Source organism: Ambystoma mexicanum, chromosome 11 (assembly GCF_040938575.1).
Source record: "Ambystoma mexicanum isolate Mex_15411 chromosome 11, UKY_AmexF1_1, whole genome shotgun sequence".
NCBI classification, from domain to species: domain Eukaryota; kingdom Metazoa; phylum Chordata; class Amphibia; order Caudata; family Ambystomatidae; genus Ambystoma; species Ambystoma mexicanum.
Window position 1 is genome coordinate 889827429 of NC_090934.1, and position 25155 is coordinate 889852583.

The 25155-nt window shown below is 45.9% G+C and overlaps 1 protein-coding gene across 1 annotated transcript in view; it reads right to left on the reverse strand.

Moving 5' to 3' along the window:
• Positions 1–25155, reverse strand: part of LOC138503894 (mucin-5B-like) — a 1431798-nt gene that overhangs the window by 1076732 nt on the left and 329911 nt on the right. Inside the window, exon 12 of the mRNA XM_069623965.1 lies at positions 9101–9201. Coding sequence (XP_069480066.1) covers positions 9101–9201 — 101 coding nt within the window. The remainder of the gene's footprint in view (positions 1–9100; positions 9202–25155) is intronic.

Genomic DNA, 25155 nt, shown 5'->3' on the forward strand with positions numbered 1-25155 from the left:
TCCAATGAATGTTGTCGGCAGCCAGAGATGGGAAGGTGTCTTATCAACAGAAGCATGTGTAAGTTTTTGCATGCTGCTGGAATGTACTCCTGTGAAAATGACAACATTGCTTATCGATATGTGCACCTTCTCAATGGAAATGGCATTTCATTGTCGCCCAGTGGCAATGACATTTGGCTTTCCAATCTACATGTGTCATGAATCAGATTTCTGATGGCATCTTTAATGTCATGGGTGTTAGTCCTTGCAATGCACACTGGTGACACGAGTCATAGTTGCTTAGTGTATCATAAATGTGGAATTTCATTTTTTTCTCGGTTTTTCCTGTAACCATAACATCCCTGTAACAATGTTTTTCCATTGAATTTCATGGGTTTTTGCTAGTGCAACTTAACCATAACGTCCCTTTAACAATGTTTTGTTAGTGAATATTAATATAAGAATACAGAAAAAGAAATCTAATGAAAAATTCTACAGATACAATTGGATCCCATATTTGCAGTTTTGCCAATAAATTATTAATTGACCAGTAAGTGTTGAGGAATTGCATAAGGTTTGTGTCTATAGAGACAAGAGAGAATGAAATGATGGTTCAAACCCAGAAAGGAGTTTGCTCAGTTTGGGGCTCCCTGGCATTGACTCAGATAGTCCCTATTATATGCTAGTTTAGAATTATACCTATTACTGGTCTTTTGTGACTCCATCTTTCATGAGCATGGCTTCCTTGAGGTCCACATCTTTTGACAGCCAGCCACCTGGCCCACTGTACATGCACCTGGACCCTCTTCCTTAAGATTTAGGAGGGACAAATCTCTTTTAGCATTGGGAGGGTTCCTCTCTGGGTTGTTCTAAGCTTCTCCACCTAGATTTGCAGATTGAGTACTGGGGAGCTCTGTGGATTAAGCCTGTGTGTGTTTATGCGTTTATAGGAGAGCACTGTTACCACAGACTGTTTCCTGATGCTAAATCAAAAGTAAACACGGGTAACTATATAGCTACCAGAACATTGACTTAAAAAGCCAGTTTTTGAATTTGCAAAGAAAATATTTCTTGGAGGGATACTTTGCATTGAGCAGTGGAGCATGTTCCCCACAACAGACTCATAAACGGAAAATGAACAATCTCCATATTTGGGATCTACTAACAAAGGGTAATTGGCAGAATGTAACGGGCATCATGGAATATAATGTTTAAGAGCAGATGGACAACAAGCCAGGCAGGCTGGGCAAAGCAACGGTACACATGACATAGGGCCTCATTACGACCCTGGCGCTAAGTGAAAAACGATGGCGGTAAATGGTTACCGCCATCGTTTTCCGCCAGGTCCGATCATGACCCGTGACCGTTAACTACGAAGCCAATAGCGGCATCGTAGTTAACGCTGCCGCTAACTGCGCTAAGGGTGCGCGCACGCGACCGCCCACACCGTACTTAGCGCCATGGCGGAAAGGTACGCAAATGCCAACCCAAGCGGACATGCACCTAACGCCATCACCCAGGCCGTTAAGTACCTTACCGCCATGGTGCAAATAACGCCATCGCGAACCAACCGTAAAGGGCCATGTTAAGTGAATGCAGCTGACACAGGTTCACAGAAACAGCACAGGTGAAGGCAATACAGACTCAGGGGAGTACAAAAAGAGCACACCCCACCCCTTCCCACACCCAGTCACACTCCACAATGATACCAATACGACTAGCAATGTTGGGGCTGGAGGACCTGATAGCAATGCATGTGCTACAACAGCAACAACAACAACAGGCAGCACAGAGGAGACGCAGGAGGAGAAGGAGGGCAAGGCAGGCCCAGCAAGCACCACCAGCACAGCCAGTGCCACCACGCAGGCAGCCCCCAATCCCACGCATCAGAGCCAATCCATTCAACCTCACTGCTGAGCAGATCCACACCCTGTACCGTTTGGACCGGGACACCATCACCGCCATCGTAGACATGACACACAACGACATCGTCAGCATGATAGAAAGTCCAACCGCCATCCCCCCCCTACTGAAGGTAGTGGCCGTACTCCACTTCCTGGCCACAGGCACCTACCAGCACACAGTGGGGCACCTGCATGGCATCTCACAACCATTATTCTCACGAACACTCATCCAAGTGCTTGATGCCCTCCTCAAGCACACAGACGAGCACATCTCATTACCACGGGCTGCCCAGGAGATTGCAAACACCAAAGTGGGTTTCCATGCAGTAGCCAGCATACCCGGTTGCATTGGTGCCATCGACTGCACCCATGTGGAATTGGTGGTTCCACGTGCCATGGAGGTACCGTACCGCAACCGGAAACAGTTCCACTCAATCAACGTGCAAATGGTCTGTGACTCCAACAAGATCATCACACATTGTTGTGCCCGATTCCCCGGATCAACCCATGATTCCATGGTCCTGAGGAACTCCACTATACCACGCTACATGGAGCGACATGCAGGGCCAAGATCCTGGCTACTCGGTGAGTGCAATGTCATGGAAGTGGGCAGGTGAATGACGTACCAGGGGGGGGGGTGATGCATACTACACCTGGCAGAAAGGGGGGGGATGATGCATACTCCACCTGGCAGAAAGGGGGGGGGTGATGCATACTCCACCTGGCAGAAAGGGGGGGGGTGATGCATAATCCACCTGGCAGAAAGGGGGGGGGATGATGCATACTACACCTGGCAGAAAGGGGGGGGGGATGATGCATACTCCACCTGGCTGTGAGTAACACAGGGAACGGAGACAGAGGAAGGGCACTCACAATGCACACAAACCCTCTGCATACATTGGGTGATGGCATGCAAAACAGGCCATGGGAGCCATGAGCACATACTGGTTGCATTGTGTGAATCAATCAGTGCATGTAGAAGTGAGCCAAAGTAACAGTTGGATGCGAGCCATGGTGGAACATCATGTTCCTGATCAGACAACATGACTGACACATACATTCTCGCCTACATACAGGTGATGCAGCCTATCCCCTGAAAAGGTGGCTCCTCACACCAGTCCGGAACCCGCAGAACCAGCACGAGGAGGACTTCAACCGTGCACATACACGTACTCGTGTGGTCATAGAGCAGACATTCGGCCTCTTGAAGGCACGGTTCCGAAGCCTCAGCAGGTCTGGTGGGGCACTCCTGTATGGCCATGAGAAGGTGGCAAAGATCGTCATGGCATGTGTCATGCTACACAATATGTGCGTCAGACGGAATGTGCCCCTGCCCCCTGACGCAGAACTGCAACCACCTGACGATGAGGATGAGGAGGGTGCAGATGGGGCGGCACCCCATGGAGGAGGCGAAGCACAGGAGGGGCGTGCCATGCGCCAAAGTATCATCGACCACTGCTTCTAGCACACACGGCTGGTGTTTATCGCATGGAGACTGCACTTGGGGCACTGTGTGTCCCTGGGACATGCACACTGTGGACTGTACACCAATAAAGCACACATACGCAATGAAAATGTCCACACATTTCTTTTTTGGAAAGAAAAAAGTGTATTGAAACTATGAACTGTCGTGTCACACCCCCTCCCACCGCCCCCCTGCACACCCCAACACACCCCCTCCCACCTCCCCCCTGCACACCCCAACACACCCCCTCCCACCTCCCCCCTGCACACCCCAACACACCCCCTCCTACCTCCCCCCTGCACACCCCAACACACCCCCTCCCACCTCCCCCCTGCACACCCCAACACACCCCCTCCCACCTCCCCCCTGCACACCCCAACACACCCCCTGCAGGTGTCAACAGATGCCTGTGACAGTGGCCACAGGCCGTCACAAGCCCCCTCTGCCGGCCCCCGGGGCACCCCTGGCTGTGGAGCGCAGGTTACGACCGGAACGTCGCACGGGGCTGCTCTGCGCAGAACTGGCAGTGGAGGATGTCCCTGGCTGCCCCTGTGCATGCACGTCCTGTTGTGTGTGGGTGAGGCCAGTGACCGCACGACGCAAGGCCGCAAGTTCTGCACAGATGTCCCTGGACATGGCCTGCATGGCATCCCTCAGGGTGGCAGTGCTCTGCGCCACTTCGGCCCTTAGGGTCTCCGTGGCCTGTTCAATGCTAGACCTAGCCCCCACACATTCCGCGGCATGCTCATCCAGCATTGCGGACAGTTGATGCTGCCGTTGAGTGATGTCCTGGAGGGACTGCTGGCCGTGCTGGCCCATGGCCAGTGCTGGTGGAGTGATGGAGGGGCTGCTCCCCTCCTGTGGAGTGTGGACAGGGCATGGGGTGGATGGCCACTCCTCTACCTCTGTGTGCCCCTGTGAGTGACCCTCATGGGGGCTGGCGTCTGAGAAACAGGGGGAATGTAGCTGGTCAGTGGGGCTTCTGACCTCGTGCTCCATGTCCGAGTCTGAACATGCAGCTGTTGCAGCTGTCTCCCCGATGTTGCTGCTGGCCGCTGACCCCCTGCCTCCTGTGGCAGGCAATGTCGGTGGAGGTGGAGCAGCTGCTGCTGGCCTGCTGCCGACAGGGGTGCTTGCCGGTGGGTCCTCCGGTATGCCTGCAGTGGGAGCTGCTTGTTGTGGGGTCTGCCTCACTGCAGCTGAGGTTGAGGGTGCAGGGACGTTGTTGATGGCCTTCTTGGCCCTCATTGGCGCAGGGGTGTCCTGGTCCTCTGGGTGTGATTCTGTGCCTGTGGTGGAGCAAAGGAGGGAGGGCGTTATTGATGGGTCTGCGGACTTTGGAATGAAATGTTTGACATTATTGTGGTCAGTGGAAGTGGAAGATTTCAGGCAGTGCCATGCAGGTTGTCTCCTTTTAGTGTGGAATGTGGATGCAGGTATGCGGGTGCCAGCAGTGTATGCAGGGTGGTGCTCGCATGTGGCTATGGGCAGTCTTGATATGTGTTGCATTTACACTCTAGGGCAACCTTGTGCTACACATGATTGGACTGCTGTGACTATGGCATGTCTTGTTTGAGGCACCTACCTTCTTCGCCTGATGTCGGAGCTCCCCTTTCCATCCCTCCGACGCCTTCAATGGACTCCATGCCAATCGTGGTTGCACAGATCTCCTCCCACGGTTGGAGTTTCAGGGGGGATTCCGACCCTCCACCGGTACCCAGGGCAAGGTTGCGGTTTGCTGAGATGACGGCTCTGACCCGTATGCGTAGGTCATCCCAGCGCTTCCTGCACTGCTGTGGGGTGCGGGGTACGGTCCCCACCGCGCTGACGCGCTCAGCCACCAGGGCCCAGATGGCCTTCTTTTTCCCGATCGCTGTCCTGGTCATGTCCGGGGCGAAAACGACACCTGCGTTGTCTTGCAGGGTCTCCGCAAGCATGCAGAGTTCCTCCCGGCTGAATCTCTCCTGGCGCTGGCGGTCACATGCCTTTTTCACACATTTAGGCATTTTCGGGTACTTGGTAGGGTGGGTGATTGGTTGGGACAGGTGTCAGGGTTGGGTCTGGTGTTGTTTGGTAGGATGGCGATGGATTGTGTTTTTCAAGATGGCCGACGGGCTGTTTCCCGTTCCGGCGCGATGACGCTATTTCCGGTTCGACTTTTTACGGCCGCCGCTAATTACGGCCGCCGCTACTTACGGTGGCCGCTAATTACGGTGGCCGCTACTTACGGTGGTCGCTACTTACGGTGGCGTAAGTGCACCTTGCTCGCTTAACGATGCCGGTAGGGGCCTTTTCCGCCATGGCGTTAATTGCATTACCGCCATGGCGTAATGCTCGTGCGCGATGGGTCGTAATGTGGCGCTCTTTACGCCATCGTCCCACGGCGTAAACGCTCATTACGCCATGGCGGTAATGACGGGCGATTACCGCCAGGGTCGTAATGAGGCCCATAATGTTTTAAACATGATCCATTGCATCACTGGGCACCAGTGATGCTTTCCGAGATAAGTGGTCTGGAATGTGTAAAACTGAAAATGATATGTGTGGAATATCTAAGATTGGAAATCAAACAAGCAGCTATGTTCTCAAATCTGATCCAAAGGCTCCCACAAATCTTATAGTGGGATTGGGGTAGATTCGAGAGTTCTCACTAATTTCCCTTCCAACCTTAATTTGCCTGAATTTTCTTTGAGAGCCATATATCTTCAGGTATGTCAGGAGACGTTAGGTCAATTTCTATTTGACATATGGTTTAAAACACATAAACACAATAACTTAAAATGCTTCAGAAAGGGAGAGCAAGGTTAGAGGAAAGAGAGGAATCAATGCGGTTGGTATGAGGGTGTTAGAAGGAGGAACTTGAGTCCTGTTATTCGGTGAATGTTATCCAAGTAAGAGAGCACATTAAATGTTGCAATACGATTTCTCAGTAGATTAAAGCACCTACTGCAGAAATCAATGTGTAACCAGCAGAGTCCAAGGTTTGAATACGGGTACGAAGAACTCTGCATTTCATCCTTCTGAAGTTGATCAAATTAGTGAATTTTAAGTGGAGAATTGTAAGACTGCATGTCATACCAGCAGACTCAGCCATGCGTTTGGCAGGCCTGGGTCTGATTTTCATCATTCTGAGGCCGGCACACCGTGTATTATACAGCTTTCTAGTATTACAACACAGACATGTGCCTCTAAAATTTCCATAGGGCTGGGGACATGTCAGTCGTGCATTAGGCATGCATGACATTTCATATTGCCAAATTTATTTATTTAATAATAGGGAGATTCATTAGCTGCAGGTTATTTCACATGGCACCTGTGACCACCCCATCCACAACCCAGTAAAAATCAGGAAGCATTGCCATAACACACTTCCTAGTTTACAACCACCTTCCTTTTGTGTCCAGGCAGTGGTAGGGGACTTCTCATAGGTCCAATAAAATTCTCATTAACCCTCACCCTAATGTGCTACTCACAAAGTGAAGAATCTCCCAGGATTCCACGACCCAACAGATGTTAAATAAGATCTGACGTAGGACCAATGCACCCTCCCATACGGGGATCTTCCCAGGTTCCTTCTGATGGTGGACAACGAGCTGATGAAAATGTAGCTATCTAGACGAATTGTTGCTCCTCACGGTGTGAAGTTTTAAAGAGTATTAAAGTACTATACACTATTAAAGCTCTAGGGTCATCTGGCTGCAAGTGTGAATAACTAGCTCACTAAGCAGTATCCAAGTGATTTTTTTTCCTCCTTCTGGGAAGGCACTCTCCATTTACTTTTTTGTTCCTTTTGCTTTGACCCTATAGACGTTTCGGTTCATGACATGCATGACCACACACATGGAATGCCTCCAAGCCCAGTTCTCTTAACTGGGCCCAATGAATGTGGACATTAAGAGAATAATTTGGTTGTATTTTAAGATTTTTTGTACTGATTTCATTATAGAAAAATAAAACAGAACCAACATTTGCATGTATAATGAAAGATGTGCATTATGGGGATGACATTATTTGAAATACAAGCACTAACCTGCCAATGTAACAGCTTGGATACTTCATGCATGTGATGGCTATAAGAAATATATTTTGAACCATTGGGATGAACAAGTTCTATAAATCAGATGTGTAGAAAAGTATTTAAGGTCTGAACTCCTTCTCTTACACATGTCGGTTAGTGAGCTGTTGGGGAAATTATTGTTTCCACTTTAGGTCCATTTTATCAGTGTGAATAATGGCACATAGCAATTGGGTATTAATGCATACCTTCCTTATTGATTTCTCCATATTCTATCCGTTTGCATTTTTAAAAATAAATGTAGTTGCACTTAGTTGGCTCTTGTAGCAATTCAACGCAAAGTGGCCTGGGTGTCCAATGATTGATACAATATTGTACACGTGGCTCTTTTTGTTTTGCTTGAAGTGTGTACCTATTTAGTGTTAAGTACTGTAATGACTGCTATCACTTGTAATGTTTTGAACTGTATTGCTGTCCTTTAAACATGACATGAAGATTATTGGAGTAGCTTCATGCTATTCCTAGGTAACTATAGATCTAACCATCGCCTGGTCACCTGCGTAGTCCCACAGGAATCAATACTCTCTTCAATGATCTTAAATCTTTGTATGGAACCACTCGGGTTGCTTCTCAATGACCCTAATATCTTACTTTACCAATATGCTATGATGCCCAGTTATAGATAAAGTGATTTATACTCGAGATGTTCCACGTCTCAGGAAATGCCTTGCCACCCTCGGATTGCAAGCAACTGCCTGAAACGACATCCCATCAAAATGTAATTCCTCCTACTCAGTCATCCATATCAAGAGGAGGCCATCCAAGGGAGGCAGAATGACAGGCACCCTGATGTGCTAAATCACTCAGATTTATTATTGGCAACAATCTCACCTCCTGACAACATATCAACAGAAAAGCACAAAGCACCTGATATCAACTGGCATCCTTCAGAAGATAAATCTCTTCCTCCCACCTGCGAATTTTAGAACCATGGTCCTAGCACTGTGACTCGCATGCCTCGAAGGAGCAAATGTCCTCTGCACCAGTATCCCGGGACATATGTCGATCCCTATTAGTGCTTTTTAACCCACTGCTGACCTCCTCATAATCGGAACTAAGAAATTTGACCATATCTCACACATCCTAAGAAAAAACTACAATGGCTACCCATCGCTGCCAGGATACTCTTCAAACCCTTTTGTGTCTCAAATGCAACTTCTACCCAAACACCAGCCTAACTAGCCATAACAACTGCAGGTTCAGTGGGCTGCACTCCTCCAGGAGCCACACCTTTGAAATGCTTGGGACTAAACTGGCACATACAGAGAATATCAGGAAACTGGCCTTTTCTTGCAGAATGCCATCAAGGTTGCTCCAACGCACCTCCAGTTCATGAAATAACTCAAGGGCTTGTTCAAAGAATACCTATGGATAATTTATGACCTGCTGCTCCTTGGAACACACTACCCCTGTCGTATGGGATGTCCAAAGTATGCCACACGGTAATCCACTTCCACTTACCTCTGTTAACCCAAATTACGTGTAAAGGTTGATGTTGATTCTAGCCTAGTTTTAAGTGATTTTAGCCCATAAACAGATAAAAAACTGAGCTGTCACTTGAAATAAGACAGCTAAAACATATTAGCTATCCCAATGCATGTTTAGTGTATGGCCTTGCTCAAACATTTAAAATCTTTTATTAGGAATATGTACTTAGCAACTGAAGGTGTTACTTACGCATGATATGTCTAAATGGTGGCACCGCTTCTGGCACTCGACCCCTGTACTGTTTGCTGGTTCATTGGTGCAGTTGAAGTAGACCATAGGTTCCTTACAATCTGGGAAGAGACATCATTAACATCTGTAATTTAGGTACCAGTTAGAGGTATGATTCTTCCTTATACACAGTACAATCCCAGCAGAGTGTCTCAAATATTCTAGAGACAGTTAACTTCACTTCTGTAAATCTAGGTTTTGGGTGCTGGCAAAGTGACGGAAGTTCCTTGGTGAGCTGACAGCCACACCTTGAGAAGAAACACTTAAGGAGAACAATTAATATTTTTTTTAAATTCACGCAATAATTACAAACATATTCTGTACAAATTGTTTACAATACAATTATTATAAATATCTACCAGCTTGTTGAAATAATGAAACTATTCCCTGCTTTGCTTTTTAGCTACAGTTATGCACACATTCTTTCATATTTTGGTAACAGAAATGTAACTTCTCCAATCACACTGTCAGATCATCCACCAAATAGAAGGGCTCCGCCATTGATGCCTGTTGCCGCACTGAAGACTGCCTGATTGGCTGGCCCTTTCTTCAAAGAGCAGCTAACCCGGGAGCCAGCAGGGCAAAGAACCTCCTTTAAAAGGCCAAGAAGAACCCTGTGTGGGTTCATTAATTTTCAATCCAGGCTTATTTCACTGTGCCCTAGTCATAGACCGCATGGATCTGCTGCCATCACCCACTTGTTGCAGGCTCTTAAAAATGGCTGCTGTGCTCGGCCCTCCACTACATTGATGCCTGTTGCTGGACCAAAGACCACCTGATTGGCTTTCTCCTACTTCAAAGAGCAGCTGACCCAGGAGCTGGGAGTTGTTGCCGGGCCCTTCGAAGGGCATTATTTAAAGAGCCCTGAAGACCCTGTCTGGGTTCATTCATTCATTTGCAATCTGGGCTGGTTTCACTTTGCTCTATTCACAGACCACATGCATCTGCTTATATCACCCACTCAGTGCAGGCCCCCAAACATGGCCGCCGTGCTCAACCTTCCATTACACTGTTACCTGTTGTTGAACCGAAGACTGCCTGATTGGCTGTCTTCTACTTCAAAGAGCAGCTTACCTGGGAGCTGGCAGGTGATGTAGCCCCTCAAAGGGCCTCCTCTAAAGGGCCCTGAAGACCCCTGTCTGGGCCTGTCTGGGCATGGGAGGGCCCACTGTCGTACCCGTCTCTCTTGAGCCAATTTGTGCCTCTAATTGGCATCCCTTGCCATGACTGCGGGTAAGCCCCCCATCCTTATCCCTTTTTCATAGTGGCCTGATTGGTTATGTTTTGTTCCCCTGCCCTCAGGTAGCACTCCCTCCACCCCAACCCTTAGAGGCCCGCTTCATCATTCGTCTTGTACTGGACTCCCACTCTGCATGCAATCTATCCCTTTTCCCTCCCCGTCACAGCAGTGTTCATGGTCCCTCTTCCGGAACCTCATTTAGCTCAAGACAGATTTCACCATGCCCCAGCTGCCTGGCTCTTTACTTCACCACTTACACTATCTGCAAGGCCTTCAAACAGGCTACCATCTGTCCTGCAAGGCACACCAAACTCTTATAGACCACGCTGCTTCCCTTGTACTCTAAGTGTTCCTGGGTGGAGCTGCCCCTTCCTCTGATTGACTTTATAGACAGGTCTCTCTGATTGGTCCTTGCCCAATTCTTCTTAACTTTATGATATCTTCTTTTGTTACCTCGTATATCTCTATCGTGACAAGTTCTGCATTAGCCTAATCTTCAGCATGTACTCCTGTTATTAAATCCAACTTATGTTTCTTTATCTTTACTCAAGATAGTCAATCTGGCTTGTTCTTAATCACATGCTGTGGAGTATTTTTATCCATGCCAATGCGCCACACAGCACCCCTTTGTCAAAAGGGGAAAGAAAACTGTCAAAAAATTAAGGAAATAACCCCATACATGCCAAATCTCAAAAATTGCGCACGGTGCATAAAACCACCAAAGAGCTGCACACCCTGTCACACACACAGGCAAGGTTGGTGTAAAAACAGGAATTGCTGCTGTCATCTGTTATCTGTCAACTGCCACTGTCACTTGAAACAAGGCCACAGAAGGGCTAAAATCCGAAAATGCCATTTAATACAGTTTCCTCATCAATGGCAATCTTCAAAGTGCTGTTTTGGTGCTAAATACAGTCATTTTCCCCAGTGAATTATTGAAAGGAAAGTGTGCTGAAACCATGGATTCTCCATGCAGTCAGAGGAATCAAGGAATCACCGCCGGACAGCTGCCTTAATAAATTGGCTATGAAACCCAGTTTAAATGGATCTCTTTGTCCTGAAAAAATACAAAAAACACTATTTCAAGCATGTAGGTGAAGGTCTAATTCTTTTAAAATGCTTAAATGCTTTATAAACTGTGTTATATTTTACATGGGAAATTAAAAAAACTTTCATGTCAAAGGGTCCAGTCTGGGACCAATCCACTATGTAATTCTGATCTGATAGCCTGGGCTGGGCAAACTGGCATCTCTGCTTGACACTTCCTTGAGAACAGGAAGGCTAATGGCTGTTAATGGTTCCAGCATAATGAAAACAAAGAAAGCCTTAGACATGTGTCTCCTAGCTGACCCAAGGACAAAGGAAGGCTTGGACACCCATCTTCCTAAAGGAGGGGCTGGATATGGAGGAGGCTTCTCAGTGAACTTCAAAGGACTGGCCATTTGCTCACTTGGAAGTAAGAAAAAAAACCTGGACTGGATTTTGAATGGAAATTACTTGTTTTTGCTTCAGAACTTTGCGACATTTAACATGGCATCCAAAATAAGTGGACAAGTGAAAAATACAAACTTATAAATCTGAAGTCATGCTAGACAGTTGAAGATGTGGTAGGAGTTCTGACTACATAAGGACCATAGATACACTAAAACACTGATTGTGGCAAAACTATTAATGTTGCAAACTTACAATTATATGCACATGATCCACTGATAAGCGCCCAGAGATGTATCAAATTAGAAATGATTAATCCAAAGTGTTATGGATAAAATTGATAAAAATCCATAGAGTGACCAATACAGCTCTCTCAAAGATGGGAAGTGAATGTAAATGTAGACAATTGAACATAATGGATATGTGTCCATTTTTATGAGGGTACATAGTGATAGAAATGTACATTTGTGCAAAATTATGGTTTGGGTAAAAATCCACGTGGACAGCTCTGTTTAGACTGCCAACCAGTACAAAGCACACATCAGTAGCCATACACAGACATGGGGGTGTGTTTTGAAGTGCTGCCCACACCATAAACTGGGGGTTGGCATTTGTAATGTATCAATATAGAAGTTTCACTACATAAAAGACACACTGCTTCCAGAACACACTGATTACAGAACCCATCCAGATGTCTGTGCAGCACCTTATTCCAGAACTATTCAACTTATAGCTGACTCCAGAATTCTTGAAAGATCCAGATTTCTTGGAGAAAATCCAGACTCTAGCATTGCAAAATTATTGCTAGCCTGACTCAATTGCAAACATCCCAAACTTGAAGGGATTTAATTCTGATTCAGCTTGGCCTGCTACCACCAAGGCTGGCCCGCTGAAAACTTGCATCCTGCTATACACCATGTCCAGGAACCAGAAGGGGACCTTCCAAATCCAGGTTGAGGTGCAGTACAGTTGACTAGAACCATCTTGCTGATCCAATTCCGATAGAGGTGCCCTGCTGTCGGTAGACCAGATCTAATTCATTGAGCAGAGCTGACGGTCAAATTTAATAACTTCTTCTGTAAGTATTAACAAGAAGAACAGTGACCCTTAATATATCTGCATTGTATTATCCCTATTTCAACCCATCCGATCTTTAATTCAGAACTCTAGCATTGTTAGAATCTTTCTTGCGCTGATTGTCTCTCCTGTGTTCCAAAACCATAACTCCCTAGTGATTTTGAATAACTAAAGTAAATCCCAGGAAGAAGTAGAGTATCCACACCAGGACAGGTTATGCTGATTACGTGTCTATAACATCCATCTGTGGCATTCTCTTTTTCATAGTCATAATGTAGTGTAATCAAACCCATGTCATTTTCAAAAGCGCATTTCTATTTTCATTTTCGTGCCTATTTTGCAAAAACGCCTCTCACTAAAACCTCTATAACTCCTTCAATTTTAAAGATAGAAACGAAATTTCAACTCTCACGGATACCTAACATCGTTAACTACATCCACAACTAAAATCACAGAACAGTGTATCTGACCCATTTTTCGTCAATATCGCATATTAAAGGTTTGCAGCAAATTTGCAAAATTCCCAAGTTTACCTGTGTCATTTCATCATTTCAAAGTGCTTTTCCCATCCCATCCTAATCTCAAGTGTGTATTGTTGTTTATATTATAGCTCATGTATGTTTGGACCTGATTAGTGTTGCTTTTCTTTATAACTTGTCTCCATTTAAGCATTTTTGCACCTTTTTGCAGTTTTTCACAAAGCCATTTTTCATCTGCCATTTTACAAGTGTCATTTGCCAAGACGGTTTTCCTCTCTTGTTTAGGGAGGGACGATTGCCTATAACTCTAGACATTGTGTTTCATTCCTGAAAACCTGCTGATTACTCACATTGGTGTAGGACTGCTCAACTGTATTTAAACAAAACTTTGCAGGGAGGACATTAACCTAAACGATATCAGTGCAAAACAAACTGTTCTTTTCCCCTATGTTTTCGATTTTGCCTCCTTTTAAGTGAATTCAATTGCGTTGTTTATCTTTCTGAATTGTATTGTCACCCTTTGGGTGATTGCTTCCTATATATATATATATATATATATATATATATATATATATATATATATATATATATATATATCCTATGTGTGTTTGAATATTAAATAAATAAATACATCTTTACCTTTACAAACTAGCCTGATTCCTGGTTCAGTGTGACCTGTGGTGTATTTTGAGAAGGGTGTGGTATGAGTGGTACATCATTCAGAATATTGAACTTATAGATAAAAAGAAAATAAGGGTTTCATTTGCGCACTACATGCTAGGCGAGACTTGGGTGTGTGCCTGATTGAAATTACTTACAGCTTGGGGGCTTGTTCTGCGATTCTGAATCAAAATACCACCCATGAGAGTCTAACACAGCATACTATCCTGCAGGGTGCAGACACCTTGCTGGGTTGGCATACTGTGCTACACTGTACAAGCACCCCTCAAAAGAAATACTCAAAAGAATCAGGCTGGTTTGCAAAAGTAAATTAACCTTGAAATAAGCCATAAGGAAATTGATATTTCTGAGATTGCAACCCCAGTGGAAATGTATACTGCTAGGGAACACCTCCTGTGCAAACTGTTTGTCAGGGGTGAGTGGCCAGAACAGGATGAACAGGTATGGCTGCAGGGAATAAAAGAACAAGTCACTGCAATAGACCTGAATACATGGCATGGCAAAGGGTCCATTGCCTTAAGCGCTTAGCGAACTGAACATGGCCCCAAAAATAAAAGAGGAACAGTGTAAAATTGCCAAAATAGCCGCCTACCTGTATCTCCACATAGGAATCATACAGGAAAAGCATGCAGACAACATAGATCTGGCAAAGAGGCAAGGGGAAACAATGCAGAAAATCCAGACTAATCTGGAGTCTGCCGAGCAAAAGCTCCAGAAGAGCCAAGAATCAGAACCAGAGGCTAAGCAGTATGTCACCAAACTAAAAGAAGATCTGGCTCTCTTACAGCAAGAGAATGCAGAGCAAAATACCCAAGTACAGACACTGGAAAAAGAATGTCAGGAAAGGCTTGACTCTCGACAACAGAGTCAACAAAAGCTGGCGCAACAATTACATTTTAATAGAGCCTGTGCAGAGGAGGTAGTCACATTACAGAACCACATAGAATCCTTGAAAGAGGAAAATAATAATTTAATTATTAAATACATCCACTCTAAAGAGAAATTTGATGAGGAGCGCCAGAAATCCCATGCATTCAAAAGACAAATGGACGACCTGACTGCACAGGGGGCATTCTACCTCAGGAGAGGGCCAGGAAGTCAGCAAATTAAAAACTAAGTTGGAAGAAAGAAAGCTGGCTCTTCAAGAGTTTAATGAAGTTAAAACTGAATATGAAAAGCTCCCAGAGCACACCAGGCGGACAGAGGATGCTCTGGCAAAGAACACTAAGACCAATAAGGACAAAACTCAGGAGGTTTGTCTCCTGCAGCAAAAAATTGCCCAGTATTCCCAATCCAGGCAGGAAGCACAGAGAGACAATGAGGCTCTTTGTGAAAAGAATGACAGGCTCCACAAACAGATAGCTATGAAGGGGCAAATCATTGAGACCAGTAAGGACTTAATAGAGGAGCAAAAGGTTCAGATTTCGGGATGTTATCAGAGAATAGGGGCTGCAAGAGATGAGGTAAGAATGGACTGAGACTCAGGACCCTGGTCATCAGGGACTTTAACCCCTTCAGTTCCATGCACTCTGCCACCCTCATGTCCACTGGCTCACATGAACCAAGGGCCACAGGGATGGTAGACTTCAGTAGAATGGGAAACATGGGACTGACAGATCAGCGCCTACCAGAAATGGACGGGCGGCCTTCCCAGTAGGGATTCCCAAATGTTAGGGCTAGCCTCTCTGACCAGGAAGACTCCACTGAGGGGAGAATCAGAGAATTGGATCCTCAAAAATAACGCTTACCAAGGGATCAGTCTATCAAATTTGGTGGGGAATTCCATCATACAAGGCCCACAAAGAGTATATTAAAGACCTCGTCCCAGCTGGGGCAGTGGGGGTGGGGGGGTAATCATCCAATCCTGGGAGCAAGGGAGAGTCAGAAGACTCCTCTGAGTGCCACAGGTCGCAAGAGACTAGGCCCCCACATTCTGCAAGCCATTTCCAAGCTTGCAGAATCAGGGAGAGCCTAGAGGATCACTGTAGCAGTGCCTCTGAGTCAGAGGATGAGTGGACAAGGGTGACCAAGACTAAAAGGCCAACAAAATTAAGAGGACCCTACTGAAAGATCCCTTGAAACAGATGAAGGCCATTAGGAGCATCATAACTCCCTATCATAAAAATGCCAAATATTCAGTTTGGGAGCACCTCGAGTTACATGAGCAAATGATGGATACTTTCCATGTGAAAGATAGCCAGAGCTGCCTTCAATATGTCAAATGGACATTTCCCCCTGAATACTCCAGCTTCTTTGCGGGGCTGGAGGATCAGAACCACTGAAGATGGTCCACCTATAGGGTGGCCATCTTAAAGCATTTCTCCATACATAGGAACCCTCAAGAGGCCCACAAGGCGGCCTACAATCTGCAATGTCGGGAAGACCAGGCCCCACAAGAATTTGTACAAGAGTTAAACGTGCCTTTGCGCAGACCACCAGGCGGGTGCCCACAGACAGTAGGGATTTCATTAATACCTTCTTTCATGCACTACCTAATACATCATGACCCAGCTGGTGAGGGACTTTCATGAGAAGAGATCACTAGACTGGGTCATTGAGCAGGTGACTCAGATTTATGAAGTGCAGAAACTGGTAGAGAACAAAAATACAAATAAAAACCCCAAACCAGCCAACACCCCTGCTGCTGCTAAGGTGGCGTAGGTGAAAGTTGCCCCCATTTTAGATCTGGAGATGGGGGGGTCCTAAAAATATTCCTGTACAAAATCCTCCTAACAAAAGACCCAGAAGGCCCTAGGGCCATTTCCAAACCATTAGTCAGGGAGGTAAACCCACAAATGGGACCCCTAACTCTCCTGACTATATCAGCCCCTGTTACAAGGGCAAAAGACCCATTCTGGGCTATGTGTGGACTCCCCCAGCCCAAGGGGGGGGGCATCCAACCAGGTAGCTGAAACCCAGGAAGCTTCCCTCATAACTTTCCCCAGGAGGGCAGTAATCCCCCAAATGACGGGTTGAGCTTCTTTCCCCGGTACCTGTCAAACACCAACCCCCAGAAAAACCCTTCTTTCTTTCCCCACTTTCCTGAGCCCAGACAACCCAATCCAGGAGAGGGGAAGCCAAGGGTGGAGGGGTACCAGTACTATCCCAACCAAGGGTATTATGGGAGAAGGGACAGTTACCCTTCCTGTGATCAACCTAGGATGGACCACAGACCCCCGTACCAGCCAGAGCGGGTGTCCCAGCTGGAACGCCATGTCCAGAACTTCTCACAGGATCTGGGTCACATGTTGAGGGCCCAGCAGAACCCTCAGATGAACATGGCGACTCAGAACCCCTCAAATCAAGGGTCTGGTACTCCAAAGCAATGACGGGGAGCGAACCCAGACAACCCACTGGTTCCCAGGGAGGAGGCACAGGGGGAAGGGGGGTGTAAAGCCTTAGAGGAAGCTTCCTTCCCCACTTGTGAAAAGCCCTTGGAAACCCAGGAACCGGAACCAAAATCTCCTGCCCCCGAAAGTCTGCAACCTAAGGAACAGAGGGCGGGTAGGAGAAATAAAGGGCCTAAAAAGACCCATTTTGTGGAGGAGGTTAGAGTCTTCCAATTTGAAGGAGAGGGGTCCTCAGAGGATTCTGGGAAAAGGATCTTCTCCTTCGGGGATGGGGGAACTCCTCCCAAAGAAAAGTGGGTCCCAAGAGATCCTAATCAAGACTGGGTAAATGTGGGAACTGAGTTAAAACCGACCATCATTGAACCCCAGAATGACAAGCCAGAAAATCACCTTGCCAAAACCAATTCTGGTGACTGCCTCCAAAAAAGGGGGGGCGGCCCAGAATCAGAACCAGGGGAGCCCAAAACTCCCACAATAACTGTCACCTTTTTCTTACAGGTTCCCAAGCTCCCAAACAAAATCCTGGCCAAACTACCCCCCTGGCAGAATCAAGAGTAAAGAAATGAACCCACCAATTTGCCCAAAATGTGCATTATCTTTGCCCCCTTGAAGGAAAGGAGGGAAGATTTTGTGCCCCGGTCCAAATACAGGGACAATGAACATTTTTGGCACTGGTGGACACTGGATCCCAAGCCACCCTTCTGTCAAAAAAGAACCTTTGATAAGCTGAATTCAGAAAGGGGGGAGAGATACCAAATCCCTCTCACCCCTCTTCCTGGACAACTTCAGAACTTCAATGGGAATTAAATTCCTGTCGATGGGACTGCGGATTTAGGGAAACACCTGGTCATAGTGGTGACTCCAGAGGGCACACCATGTTTTCTAGGGAATGACATCCTGCGTAGATTGTCTCCCCTAATAGATTATGTAAACAAGGTCCTCTGGACCCAGACTAACCGACCAATAAAATTAAAACATAGCATCAACCATGTTAGTTTAAATGGCACATGCCACATGGTACAACAAAATCCTGACCAAATTGAATTCCATTTTCAAAACAACCAAATCCCTGACGTGACAGTAATTGTTTGTTTGTTTGTTTTAATTGCAGTAGGACAACAAACTGGTGATGGGAAGTCCTCTCTAATTCTGAAAATCAACCTTCCTTCCAGTCTCAAGTGGCATTCCACACTGGAAGGAAATAGTCTGAAATTATATACCAATGCGCAATCAGAAAATCCCACTCCTATAGTCCAAAATGATGAGAAATCAGCTCAAAGCTTGGCTGACATTCAGAAAATTGGAGCACAGTTGTTCAGCTCCATACAGTTAAATGGGTGGAAGGACTCTGTTCTCGCCCGAGTGTGCGTGAACAATGGTAAGAGCTTCATCAGTGAAGCCATGTTCTGAAAACTCCCAAAATATCCAGCCATTCCTACATTTAAATTGATAGACACATGGGAAATGGACCTGGAAACACAGAATTCCAAACATCTCCTGCCTAGCAGGTGTATGCTAAAAGTTTCCATAGGCAACAAGAGCATAGTCCATAATTGTTGGGTTGTGCGAGATGTCCCTGCTGCATTTTATTTAGGCAGTGACATTCTCAATCGCTTTGCCATTAGTTTGGACCTAATAAACTTCAATGCCTGGTCCCAATTAGCGGGTAATCCGATAGACTTTGATGATCCAGCCAAAGCATTTCAGTCAGCTCAACTGCTGCTATATTCAGTTGAAGTTCAGATTGGAGTGGAAGTCACCAGCCCAGAACGGACCCGACAATTCTCACTTAAAGTAAAAATTAAAAGAGGACAGAAACTGCAAAATCCTGACGCATATGTTCACCTCAATGCCCATTTCCAACAGCAAGGGTTGGGGTTAAACCCAACACCACTAGTCAATACGGAACACAACACTATTCCAATACTGGTGGATAACAGAGACCTTATGAGTATAACTCTGGGCGAAGGCACCATTATTGGAATGGTGGTTGATGACCAACATTTTTCCATAGATTTAGGTAATGAACTGGTAGGACAAATCCCCAATGACTGTTTTGACAATGATAGCGACAATGACACAACAGCAGACAAGATCTCCACCCGGCATGGGGGGAATTTCCTGGTGTACTCTTCTTGCCCTTATGGTAAGAAAGAGGTGACCTCTGACTTCAGGAGGGATGAGGTGATCTTTCAAGTCCACCAGGACTGCCTTCCCCACCTGAAACCATCAGTCCAAGTCAGTACTTCTCCACCCAGCTGGAGGAGGCTGCTGAGATCGCCAAACCAGAAGTCTTTCTGGGCTTCAGGAAAATGGTTGAAGACAGAGTCAACCTAGCTGGTGACTGTGAGACTCGGGAACAAAAGCAAAAATTGAAACAAGTTTTCTTAGATTTTGAAGATCTCTTTGCAGTGGGCTCATGTGACTGTGGTCACACAGAAATCCACACAACAACAATTCCCACAGACCCTGGCATGACTCAGTGTTTGTGAAGCAATATCGCTTGCCTCTCGCATCAATGGAGTCCATTACAGAAATAATTAAGAACCTTGAGTCATGTGGGATAATTCGTCTAGTCCACAGCACTTTCAATAATCCTGTGCTGGGGATTTTGAAACCAAACAGCCAGTGGAGACTCTGTGCTGACCTAAGAGAGCTGAACAAATGGGTCCACACTTCCCAATGGCCTCTTCCCTACATTGACCAAGGGCTAGCCCAGATACAGGGGTCAAAGGTATACATTGTCATTGACCTGACCAATGGGTACTGGACTGTACATGTCAGTAGGGAGGACCAATACAAGCTGGCCTTTACCTTTGGGGGGCAGCATTACACTTGGATGCAGACTCCCTTTGGATTCATCTACTCCAGCAATTAATTTAATATCATTTTGCATAAGGCCATGCCCGACGTGGGTGAAAGGGGTAACCTGGCCTATGTAGATGATGTTCTAATAAAAAGCTCAACTCTGGAGGAACACATAGCGGAGATCCGTTATGTTCTGACACAGTTGAGGGCTGCCGGAGCAAGACTCTCACTCCAAAATGCACAGTGGTGCAGGACCCATGTGAACTTCTTGGCGCATGAGATAACGCCTGAGGGTCTCGGTCCCCAGGGAAAGAAAGTAGAAGTACTCCAGAAACTGAAAGACCCCACAACTCTGCGGGAGCTAACAAGCCTCCTTGGACTGACTAATTACAGCAGAAAGTTCATTGAGGATTACGCAGAGATCACAAGACCCCTCATCCATCTGTTGAAGGGCGGGGTCAAGTGGGAGTGGGGTCTAGAACAAGCTGAGGCATTAAAACAACTTAAAAGAAGCCTCTCACAAGTGCCTCACCTAGCTTACCGTGTCAAAAACAAGGAGTTCTTCTTGGAGACAGGGTTCTCAAATACATGCTTCACTGCAGTATTATACCAAAACTATGACAAGGTCAATAAAGTCATCTCCTATGCAAGTAACACTGTATCCTCTGTGGAGGAAAAATTCAACGATTGTGAGAAGGCACTCCTGGCAACGGTGTGGGCACTGAAGAATTACCACCTGTTCATCCAGGGGGAAGACATCATAGTGGAGACTCCACACCAGCCTCTGCAATATCTTCAAAGTGACAGAATCCAGGCCATAAATGTGAGTAATTCCCAAATTACTTCCTGGATTCTGTCAATGCAAGGCTTTCCTGTGGAGGTCAGATATGGCCAAAACGAGAAGAGTCCCCTTGCGCAAGGTCTGGATGACTTGCATGATTGTGCCAAAGAAAACTGTCTTGAGAACGAAAGTCTTAAAATCAAGGACAACTTGGAGGCATACCTTAATTCCCCACGCAACGTCTATGAAGAAGACAAGTGTGAAGGAATGCCCACTGTCTATGTGGATGGGTGCTCCTACCATGTTGACAACAACGGGGAAAAGGAACTTGTGAGCGGCGTGGGGAATGCATGGGTAAATGATGCCCCAGAGCCCTCCACTGGGTACAAAATTGGTCCCCGCAGTAGTGAAGTGGCAGAGCTGATGGCTGTGCATCAAGCCATCCTCACTGCTGTCCAACACCAACTCCACGAACTGGTCATAATCACTGATTCAGATTATGCACAGAACGGGTTCGTAGAGCACCGGGTTAATTGGAAACACAGAGGCATGCTATGTGTTAACAATAAACCACTAATACATGGAAAGTTATTACAGAATACTGATGATCCGGTCTCCTCGAATGGGATGACCATCTACTGGAAAAAATGAAGGGTCATTCTAAAGTAGAGAGAACAGACAAAACTGGAAATGACCTAGCTGATCAGCTGGCCAAAACCCGAGCCATCCAAGGGGATCTACTGGAGATCGAGTCCCTGTTGAGGGAAATTCAGGTCACTGCTATTACTAGGTCCCAGACAAATGCTCACAATTAACTTTCAACTGCCCAATGGAGTAAGGAAACCCCAGATGCTGATTTGATTACAGCTCAAAAAGGGATAAAATAATTGGTAAGTTTTATCAACACATTGAGGATCCTGAGAACTTTCCCCTGACGGATACTGATTGCATTGGGAAAGAGGACCTCAGAGTGGTGATAAAATGTCCAAAAATGTTTCGAATCCAAGACGGTTTGTTTGTGAGGAGATCCATATCTGGCCATGACCAGTGGGTGGTCCCTACCTCATTCCGAAGCTTGATGCTAAGTCACGCCCATGATGCGGCCACAGCCAGTCATCAGGGGTTTCATACGACATTAGAAATCTTACGAGAGGTTGCATACTGGCCACACATGGGGAAGGACCTCGACCAATACTTGAGTGGGTGTCTTGTGTGTGCACAATTTCAGCCAACATCACTCACACACTGTGCTGCCCTCCAAAAGAGGGGGATGACGCTGCCTTGGTCAGATTTGCAAGTCGATTTTATCGGGCTTGTGATTCGCTCCTGTAGGGGGAACAAGAACATGTTGACCGTAACATGCTTGTTTACTAAATGGGTGAAATGTCTCCCGGCCCAAAACTGCAAGGCAGAAACAGCAGCTGTCCTGATGATCAATCACATCTTCTCGCATTTTGGACTACCCCAAAGGATTGAGTCAGACCGAGGTAGTCACTTCACTAGCGAGGTGATGACAAAAATGAGGGAGATACTTGGGGTAAAAAGGAAATTACACATTGCATACCACTGTCCTCTAGTGGTAGAGTTGAGAGGTACAATAAAACTACTGTGAGCATGTTAAAAAAGTTTGTGGCAGATTCTGGGCCAAGTTGTGATACTTGATTACCCCTTGCCCTGATGGCCATCAGATCTACCCCTTCTTCTGCAACAGAATGTCTCCATTTGAGCAGATGACTGGACAAAGGAAGCTGCTACCCCAGCATCTGCCCTACACAACCCAAGAGCAGACCTTGATAAATGCCTCCACAACTCATGAGTATGTTGAGGATCTGAGAAAACACCTTCAACATACTTGTGTGTATGCTCAGCAGAAGCTAGAGAGATTTGCAGACAGTATGAAGACCCACTATGACCTTAAGACAACTAAAAAGGAATATCAAGTAGGAGACCGGGTCTACTTGCACAATTTCCTAAGTAACCAAGCCAAAGTGCGCAAATTCCTCTGAAGTTGGCGGGGTCCTTTTGAAATTGTGGACAGAATCTCACCAGTTGCCTACAGAATCCGCATCCCCAAGGAGAGTTTTACAGAGGGGGAAGACAAGTGGGTCCACATAAACCAGCTAAAGAGTTGCCATCCCAGGCATACTTTGCGGCAAATAGAAGAGCCGACCGGAAACCCAGAAGGGGACAATCCGGAGACACATAAGGATTATTAAATGTTCATTGAATACGTGCAGGAAAAAGGGTCAAGACCAGCATTCAACATAGGCGGGGAATATTGTAAATTGTATTCAATGCATGCATCTGCCCCACTACACACTCGGGGAGTAGTAGTGGGGAAATTTCCATAACCATGCTATGTTCTGTTTTCTAGCACTGGAACTAAAACTCAGCTAATCACCAAGGAGGAGTACTCAGGGACTGGAAAGGAAAAAGAACCAAGAGCCTGGAGTGTCACTCCAAACTCCCAACCAGAACCAGCAAAAAGAGCGTGTCACATCTATTGCCGATGGGAGAAGCAACTGGATTTTCCACATGGACCCGAAAAAAAAAATCCCACTTTCCCAACTCCTCCAGACCGGATGTCACGAGGGAGTCGGGGGGGGTATGTGGAGTATTTTTATCCACGCCAATGTGCCACACTGCACCCTTTTGCCAATGGGGAAAGAAAACTGTCACAAAATTGAGGAATTAACCCTGTGCATGCCAAATCTGAAAAAATGTGCATGATGCATAAAACCACCAAAGAGCTGCACACCCTGCCACACACACAGGCACAGTTGGTGTAAAAACAGGAATCTCTGCTGTCATCTATCATCTGTCATCTGTCACTGTCACTTGAAACAAGGCCACAGAAGGGCTAAAATCCAAAAATGCCATTAAATACAGTTTCCTCATCAATGGCAAGCTTCAAAGTGCTGTTTTGGCGCTAAATTCAGTCATTTTCCCCAGTGAATTATTGAAAGGAAAGTGTGCTGAGACAATGGATTCTCCAGGCAGTCAGAGGAATCCAGGAATCACCGCCGGACAGTTGCCTAAAGAAATTGGCTGCCAAACCCAATTTTTTTGTCCTGAAAAAATGCAAAATCCACTATTTCCAGCATGTTGGTGAAGGGCTAATTCTTTTAAAATGTTTAAATCCTTTATAAACTGTGCTTATATTTATATGGGAAATGAAAAAACTTTAATGTCAAAGGGTCCAGTCTGGGACCAATCCACTATGTAATTCTGATATGATAGACTGGCCTGGGAAAACTGACATCTCTGCTTGACACTTCCTTGAGAACAGGAAGGCTAATGGCTGTTAATGGTTCCCACATAATGAAAACAAAGAAAGCCTCAGCCATTTGTCTCCTAGCTGACCCAAGGACAAAGGAAGGCTTGGACACTCATTTTCCTAAAGGAGGGGCCGAATGTGGAGGAGGTTTCTCAGTGAAATTCAAAGGACTGGCCATTTGTTCACTTGGTAGTAAGAAAAAAAAACCTGGACTGGATTTTGAATGGAAATTACTTGTTTTTGCTTCAGAACTTTATGACATTTAACATGACATCCAAAATAAGTGGACAAGTAAAAAATACAAAATTATAAATCTGGTCTCATGCTAGACAGTTGAAGATGTGGTAGGAGTTCTTATTACATAAGGAACCAATGATACACTAAAACACTGATTGTGGTAAATCTATTAATGTTGCAAACATACAATTGTATGTACACAATTCACTGATAAGCGCCCAGAGATGTATCAAATTAGAAATGATTAATGCAAAATGTTATGGGTAAATTGATAAAAATCCATAGAATGACCAATACAGCTCTCACGCTGATGGGAAGTGAATGTAAATGTAGACAATTGAAGATAATGTATATGTGTCCATTTTTATGAGGGTACATAATGGAAGAAATGTACATTTGTGCAAAAGTATGGTTTGGGTAAAAATCCAGGTGGGAGTTCCTAAATCCTGTCATAAGATGACAGCTCTGTTTAGACTGCCAACCAGGAGAAAGCACATGCCAGTAGCCACTCACAGACATGGGGGTGTGTTGTGAAGTGCTGCCCACACCATAAACTGGGGGTTGGAATTTGTAATGTATAAATATAGAAGTTTCACTACATAAAAGACACACTGCTTCCAGAACACACTGATTCCAGAACACATTGAGATGTCCA